Here is an 8,435-nt window from a genome sequence, read left to right on the forward strand (position 1 = left end):
TGTGAGTGGCTCCTTCCAGGACCCTGGTCCTGCTGAAAATATAAAGCAGCAATTGCTACTTTAATTGTGGCATCTCAGCTCCTGAAGCTGGCAGGTGTCAGAGCCAATCAAGGGTCTATGACTCCCCGCCACACCTGGAGCAGGAAGAAGGGTCCTATGCACTCAGTGAAGTTGTAATGGCTTCTAGCCTTATTTCCTTGCCTTTAATTTTTCCCCACGCACTCACAAGTGACTCTTTCAAGAAGGGTGAATAAAGGCAGTGTCCCCTCTAGGTGCCCCATGATCTCTCAGTTGGAGATAAGGCTTGGGGCAGAGATTCATGGGTGGGGCCCATTCCTAACCCCGGAGGGAGAATCCTGGGTAAAGAGAAGGCCCAGGCAGTGGGAGGGCATTGTGGGAGCAGACCTGGTACTTTCATGGTTGGGTGCCCACAAGACTTATCTGCCTGTGTGGGCTTGGCATAGTTTCTGGGTTCTGGGGAGGCAGCAAGGAGTCCTAATGAGGTCTTATGTACCCTTGGTCCATCCTCAAAAGCCAGAACACCAGCGCAGCCCACTGGGACAACCCCAATGACCTCCCAGGGTTGGGCCTTAAGAGCTGGACCAAAACAATTGACCAAGTATTTTGGGACATTATTGGCTTTCCCTTCACCTCATCAAACCCAGTCTGGCTAACATCCCAAACTTTACTGCTATCTTGTATTTTCCCCACCGCTGATGCAAATGATCTTTAACCCAGCTAGCTGACCTAGACCTTGCGCTTCAAGAGACACCTCCTTCGCTGACTGCCCCACTTACTCTCATTCCATGGCTTTCTTCATGGTTGTCTGAGTTTTGTGCATATCTTCATTGGCACTCTCAGCCATGTGTCTGTGTACCTAGGCATGGTGGTTCCTATCCTCTATCCCTAGCTCTCTGAGAGCTAAGAGCATATTGTACACCCTCTTGGAGGCTTGGCTGAATGGACCCTCTGGTCCTCCCAGATTCATCAGGATTCATCAGTGCCAGAGGCCTGAGGATACCCAGGAGGCAGTGACAGAGCTAGAGGGAACCTTGGCCTTTTAAAATATACTGGTGTGTGTGTGTGTGTGTGTGTGTGTGTGTGTGTGTGTGTGTGCAGAGAATGTGGGAAGGGTTATCTTGGCACAGAGACTCCAAGAGCTGGCATTGTGGTGTCAGCAGACACATATCTGGTGTGGCAGGGAGGGATAAGACCACCTTCTCGGGGAAGCACAAGCCACACAGGGTGTTGTAGCATATCACGGCCATCAGTGGGGCAAGACTCCACAGGCTTTGACTCTGGGCAGAGACTGTTTTCCTACTTCACTGTATCTGCCCAGGAAGATGCTCCTAGGGACCAGGACAGGACAAGGCCCAACAGTCCTTGAACATTCCAGAAATTCTGGGTCATCTGCCAGGTTAGGACTTCCCCAGCAGGAGGATGGTATCAGAATGCTGCCTCCCCTGGGAAAAAAAATCTTCCTACAAACTTTCCTAAGACGGACACAGCATCCATCAAGTGGATGACGCAATGGAAGTCAGGGAGGGGTACTTTCCTGGGATATTCCAGAATTCATGGAGCCCAAGCCTGGGGCATAGCAATATCTAGAGAGATGGCAGAATCTGCTGAGAAAATTCTCCTTTAGCTTCAAGGTGTCCTTGGGACAGTCACAGCCCACTCCTGCCCTCCTGCCAATGTAGTAAAGTCCCTTCATGGATGGACAAATGTGCTAGGCTCACCATTTTCTGAACCAGGCAGGTGACCAGAGTAGTAGAAAGCATCCATGTGCAGGAATTGGCACAAGTTCAGGTCCCTGCCTCTGCTCTTATCCTTGCCTGTGGACTGAGCTGAAAATGGTCTCCCGGATCTCAGACCCCATTGATGACAAAGACCTCCCTAAGGAGTGTCAGTCACAAGGATGAGCCCGGCCGTCTTCGATACTCATGTGTCTGTCCGGTGAGATGTGAGGGGCTTTGGGCCCCATTTCCTACCCCAGTGAAGACTTCCTCTTGTGATAAGGATCCTGGGGTGGTCACACACTTCGGGTTCCCCCAGGGCTCATGTCAAGGGACACTCCCAGGAAACTCCTTTCAGAGGGTTCTCTCCTGGCCTTGTGGGTAGGGAGGTCAAAGAGAGGGTCACTCTACCCATCTGGTCCCTACCTCCGCCCTGCCATGGCCCCATCGAGACCTTTGAATCAGCAAGGCTGTCTGATGCTATTGCCACGTCTTTCCACGCGTGCAATCTAGGAATCCCTGCCTGTGCCACCGCCCCCACCCTGATGTCATCTTTCTAGGAGAAAGATACATATCTGCCCACAAACTGCATCCCCAAACCCTTCGAGCTCTACCCAGATGCACCGACTTTGGGGCCGGTAGACTATGTTCTTGGCAGGAGTCTTTTCTCGATGACCTCTGCTTTCCTCCCTTTCTGCTACCCCCCAAGGCTCTAGGCCCCCATCCTGCCACATGCTGGGCCCAGGAACCGTGTCTTTAGTTCTTCAACACAATCATCTGGCCCTCGTTCTTTCTTCCTAAATGATTCTGGGGGCGTTGCCCTGAGTTCCACCTGTTATCTGATCCCTGAAAGTCCTCTCACTTGTGTCTGATTTCAACCGTCCACTGAATCAACTTTTGGGGCCCTAAAATGCGCTGCTTAGCTTAGAGGCCTCCTCTCATATCAAAAGGACACCGCCAAAAGCCCAAAGGCTCTCACGAAGCAGGTGAAATAAAGTGGGGTTCACGCGAGATGCACCCTCACGTAAAACCTCCTCGACCCTGACACGTTCCTGTGAGTACATTCATATCCAGCCCCACCAGCATACACAGAGAGACATGCGTAGCCCCAAGGCCTCAAACTTCCTGCACGGGAGACGTGGGCCGGATCCCTTGTGCAAACACAAACTCGTGCTGTCTTCTCCAGAAGCCATTGTGAAAAGCAAACACTTGTTAGCGCGTCAAGGGCCTGCCACTTTTCCACAAGCAGTTCCTGCTTCCACAGAAAGGCCTCTGGAGTGGGAGGTGGGCTGGAGTAAGGGACTGTGGAGGACACTAAGCCTGGGAGAACTTGCTAGAGATGCCAGAGGCCCCTGTGCCTGGTCCACAGCAGCTACTGTGTTGAAGTCAGCCTCAGAGACTCCAGGTGTCCGGTAGTGGCACAGAGAGCCATGGGATGCCCTCTTTGAGGGGTAGCCTGAACTGAAGTGGGCAAAGAGACTCACATAACTCAGAGGGCCAGAATCAGCAGTCAGTTTGGGGGGGGGGGTCCTGACCTGACCCAGTCAGGAGCTCTAGCCACGCTGTGAACCTTTGTAAATGGGATTGTAGAAGTCAGCTGGGATGGCACCATAAGAGAACATGCTGTGGTCTGGCTGGCTTCTCTACCCTTTGCTGCCATTCTCTCTGCTTTCCAGCTCAGGGGGATGGGGGTGGCGGGGTGGCTCAGCTGGGCTGAGTTTTCCAATGGCGCTGGGTCCTCAGTGGGAGTCTGTGAAGACTCCCACTTGGCTGGACTTTTTCTAATTAGGTCATGGGACGGGCCTGTGCAAGGTCTGCATCTCAGAAGAAGGCTGAAAAGAGTATGGGCCAGGGCTGAAATGAGCCACCAGAGAAGGCACAGCTAGCCTAGAGGCCTCCAGGGACAGCGGGCAGAATGGAAGCTGGAGCCCCACTCAAGCCCCGCCCCAGCCACTCCAGGCCAGGAAGTCCAAATTTGCCTGGAGGCCCCTTTCAGAAGGAGAAGATAGCCAGAGGCTGGGTCAGACTGCCCAGACACCCGGCAGGTGGGCTGCCAGTTCTTGGAAGGGCTCATTTTAATGAAACCCCCAAGCTTGTTAACCTGAGGGAAAGCGCACTGGCCCCATGTGTAGCTGATAAGGGCCAGGAGATTCCACAACTCAGGTAGTTCCCCCGCCCCCCTGGAGTTCTGTGGTCACCATTAATCATTTCCTCTAACTGTGTATATAAGAGCTCTTCTGCAGTGAGCCCAGTACTCAGAGAGAAAGGCTAAGGTCCTGAGGAGGATGTGGCTGCAGATCTTACTTTTCCTTGGCATTATGGTCTCTAGCTTTTCTGCACCCACTCGCTCACCCGCCCTTGTCACCCGGCCTTGGAAGCATGTCGATGCCATCAAAGAAGCCCTGAGCCTCCTGAATGACACCCCTACCATGGAGGTGAGTGAGGGAGAGAGTTCGGCTGTTTCCAGGCCACCCGCTGGCCCCTGCCTGGCCCTGCCTGTCAGCTTGGTAACATGGCACTTTCCTTTTACAGAACGATGAAGAAGTAGACATTGTTTCTGAAGAGTTCTCGGTCCAGGTAAGCTGCTTCTCTCTGATGTAGCCTCTCAGGGTTCCTGCAGGGTTCTTTTTAATAGCCCCTTGCAAGGTTCTCTTAACTCTTCCCTGTCAGCTGGCTGCTAGGGGGAGGGGGCAAAATCTGGGGAGTCAAGATGTCCACAGCCAATCTCCTGTGGCAGCCACGTGCACTCTTTTATTGTCATAGCCATGCCCCTGTGGCAGTCATGTGCATTCTTTTATCAACTGAGCAATAAGTTTGGGCAGAGCTAGCATTCAAAGGTCAGGGATCTGCAGGGGATGATGGGAAAGTGAGAGTCACTTTATGAGATGGTCTTGTTGCCTTAGAGTCTTCACTGTGCCCTGTGACCATGGAGAGAGGATACTGACTAGAGAGGGACAGAGACGGGTTTCTGGAACAATGCTTGCCCACAAAGAGGTTTGGGGGGATATCCCCACTTTGTCCAGCCCCTTCTCCTAGAATCGTAGCAAGCGGCCTTTGCTTGTAAAGTTGGGGGCTTGGAACTGGGAACGTCTTGAGGTAACAGGCTATAGAATGTGGCTGTGCAAGTTGAGGGTGGCTGGGTCAGGCAGGGAGAGGGCAGCAGTCAGACAGTGTTAAGACTAGAGCCTTCCTGTGACACTTGGTGGGAACAGAAAGCACTGACGAGCAAGTAGCCTGTATTCTGTGAGCGCCTGGCCTTTGCTTATCAATGAACGGTTACTTCTCACAGAGGCCAACATGTGTGCAGACCCGCTTGAAGGTATACGAGCAGGGCCTCCGGGGCAACCTCACCAAACTCAGGGGCGCCTTGAAGATGATGGCCAGTCACTACCAGAAGAACTGCCCCCCAACCCCGGTGAGTACACAGCATCAGGGCACAGGGCAGGAATGTGTTAGTCTGGGAGGGCGGGGCAGGTGAGGAATGACCTCTGGCTGTGTGGTTTGGGGTCATTAGATGTGTCACAGGGGCCCCTCAAGAACAGGCCATGGCTCCCATTCATCCCTAGAGGCTAGGCTGAGGACCAGCAGCACCCACTGCTCCCCGCAGCAGGAGCTACCTGCCTATGTACATGTCATTATCAGTCATGAGGTCAGAGGTGAGGCAAACCCGAGAAAATTCAAAGCCTGCCGGAGCCCAGGAGAACAGCCAGCACCCAGGCACTACTTCCTGACAAGACTTTCCTGTGAGATGCCTATATTCCATGGATATAAAGATGGGGCTCCTAGAATGGGCAGAAACCCCAAACATCTCCCATTTCTTTCCTCATGGAAGAGGGAGCCCTGTATCTTTTTAGAGGTGAGGAGATGCCTCAGGCTGGCCACTTCCCTCTCACCAGGAATCAAACCCAACTTATCTGAAGACCAGAGGCAAGCCTTCTGCTAGGGCACAGTCCCTGAACGCCATTGGCAGGTCTGTGCGTGCCGTAGGCAGCACACAGGCAGCCGTAGTGTCACCTGATCCTTTCAAATGGGTTCTGGCCGCTGAGTTCTCAGTGGCACAAGAAATACACAGCTGCTTCATTGTGCCAGCCACTCACCCGGACTCAAGTGTTTCCTTTTTCTCATCCTCTTCAGGAAACTGACTGTGACACCGAAGTCACCACATATGAGGATTTCATAGACAACCTTAAAGGCTTTCTCTTTGACATCCCCTTTGACTGCTGGAAGCCAGTCCAGAAATGAGGTGGCCCTGGCCAGCTCTGGATCCGACTTCTCAGACTGCTGCTTTTGCTCCTGCCGAATGAGCCAGGAACTCAGGAGTTCTGCCTTGAAGGGACCAACAGCGGGCCACAGCCACAGCAGGAGCAGTACGGACCTCTGAAAATGCTGACTCTGACATGGCAGTGGGGAACAAAGGAGGGATATTTTCTACTGATAGGGACCAGTGATATTTATTTATATATTTATATATTTTTTAAAATATTTATTTATTTATTTATTTAAGTTTACAACTATATTTATTAAGGATGTCTTATAATAATAATAAATTATTGAAACTTTTGTTTGTGTGACTATATGGCTTAATTTTAAGAATTTGGGTGGTAGGTGGGGGTGGGTGGCTATTGAGGTAGGAGTCAATGAGGGCCAACGCTGTCATAGTCAAAGGGAGGGAAGATCAAGGTCTGGGCCCAGCATGGACCTGGGGCAGAACTCATACACTTTAACCTTCTGGGGCGCTCAAAAACTTCTGCCCCAGAGAAAGGACTCAGGGTTCATCAGGAAGTTGAAGTAACTGCTTCACAGACCTGGCCAGAGAAGGGGTGTCACCCTTTCTAGGAAATAAGGAGCTTCTGGGGTTGGCAGTCACTGTCTAAACAAGTCAGCCCTGGCATCCAGCAAAACTACTGTTCCCCTTTGTGGCTATGGACCTCGTGTCCCTATTCTGCTCTCACAATTGGGGTCTCAATCACTCTTAAAGTAAATCAGCAAATAGACTAACTGTTCGGAGATAAAGAAACTAAACCACAGGGGTCAGAGCTCAGCAATATTACCCAACTTTACCCCAAAGGCTTGACCTTAATCTTTAGCAGCCAGAATGTCAGTTTGGTGAATGTTGGGACACAGCAATAAGGTGGTACTTTCCTTGACAGGTTTTTATTTTTCCATTACATTTTGACTCTCACTGGTATTTTCTACTAAAATCCATGGCTTTGGGACTAAGAGAAATGTGGTTATCCTGTCTTTGCTTGACAACCGGGCTGAAGGTCTTATCCTCCATATGTTACCCTGTGTCCCTTCTGAGGACCACTGGAAAGTGAGTGTGTGCCCAAGGCTGGGGGTTGGGCGATGGGACCAGCCTTTTTTCTGTAGGTGGCTTGAGGAAGCTGTCTGTCTGCAGTTTAAGGTCCCTGCAGGGGCTAGGATACAGTGATCACACATTGCTCCTTGTGCTCCAGCCTGCAGAAGGATGGCTCAGTCCCAGTCAGACACCTGCCTCAGGCAAAACGACCACAACACCATTAACAATCGCGAACACAAAACCTTAGAGCTCTCCTGAACCCCAGCAAAGAGCAGGGTCCATGGAGTGTGGCATGATATTAAAATGCATCAAAAGTGCATCTCACCCAGTGATAGAGTCCCCTTTGTCTTCCTCAGCAAGAACTGTCCGAGGACAAGAAGACCTACCACGCTAAGTCTGACTTTCCATCCATCCCCACACACTCACGCCTGTGACCCTCCGTGGCCCACTGCTCTTGCTTGCAGGGCTATTGAAGTAGACCCCAGAACAGCAGTGAGGTCAGAGGCATCTAATCGTCTTTGGCCTTTATGACCACAGCCGCAAGGGGAGAGAGGAATCGGCTCAGTCAGCAAACAGCGTGGAGATAAGAGTGAGAAACGCTGAGGATCTGGGAACCGAACCTCGGGCCCAGTCAATAAGTGAGCCAGTGGCCACATGCTTAGCTTTGCCAGGCTCCCCAGCCCCCATCCCAACATAGCTTCCAGACCTAAGGGGACAGGAAGGTGTCCATTGCCTCCACTGCGTACCCTGCAGGATCCACAAGTCTCCTGTAAGGTCTTTGGTCCAGGGCTCCATCAGACCAGGGTGAGCAGGGTGCTCATATTCTGCTGGGCAGGCCTGCCACCCCAGGGCTTCTATCCCTGTTTCTGGAACTCTGCTATGGGAACTTTACGAAAGACTTCACCTCCGCTCTGAAGAAGCTGTCTGAGAGCTATGACAAGCAGGGCGCACACATAGCAAAGATTTATAAGGACACGAAACCCCTCACAGAAATCTGCACAAAGCTGCTGCTTGCTTTTAGGGGAACCCGAGACTCCATTTCCTTGCATTAGAGCCTGGGGTCCAGTGAGGCAGAAGTCTTTTGTCTGAACACTACTTGCCTCATCCAAGGTGGGGGAGGGGTTCAAGCCTCACCTTTATTCTTTAGGATCATCTCAAAGCCAAAAGAAATCTCCTCGTTGCTGGGGTATTGGAAATGGGGAGTTGAAAATTGTAGAGGGCTGAGGGAGGTCAATTCATGGGTACTTCTGGGGGCCTCAGCCTGTGTCCTACCCGGGGTCCATGTGGGACAGATCCGAGACAAGTCAAATAGGTTGGTCACTGACTTGGCTGGAAATAGAAAAACTAAGCCTGCTCCAGATGTCCACACCCTGGGGTTCCAGATGTCCACACCCTGGGGT

The 8,435-nt window shown here is 51.8% G+C and overlaps 1 protein-coding gene across 2 annotated transcripts; it reads left to right on the forward strand.

Moving 5' to 3' along the window:
• Positions 1 to 4,021: 4,021 nt before the first annotated feature.
• Positions 4,022 to 5,978, forward strand: Csf2 (colony stimulating factor 2). Of its 2 annotated transcripts, none has more exons than XM_005350076.1 (4): positions 4,022 to 4,187; positions 4,279 to 4,313; positions 5,026 to 5,151; positions 5,871 to 5,978. In XM_005350076.1, the coding sequence occupies exons 1-4, from the start codon at positions 4,022 to 4,024 to the stop codon at positions 5,976 to 5,978; spliced, it is 435 nt and encodes a 144-aa protein (XP_005350133.1). The 2 variants fall into 2 exon arrangements, with proteins under 2 accessions (XP_005350133.1, XP_026636002.1); XM_026780201.1 differs by having other exon boundaries at positions 4,022 to 4,171; positions 4,269 to 4,313.
• Positions 5,979 to 8,435: the final 2,457 nt, after the last annotated feature.

This window comes from Microtus ochrogaster, chromosome 7 (assembly GCF_000317375.1).
Source record: "Microtus ochrogaster isolate Prairie Vole_2 chromosome 7, MicOch1.0, whole genome shotgun sequence".
Lineage (NCBI taxonomy): Eukaryota > Metazoa > Chordata > Mammalia > Rodentia > Cricetidae > Microtus > Microtus ochrogaster.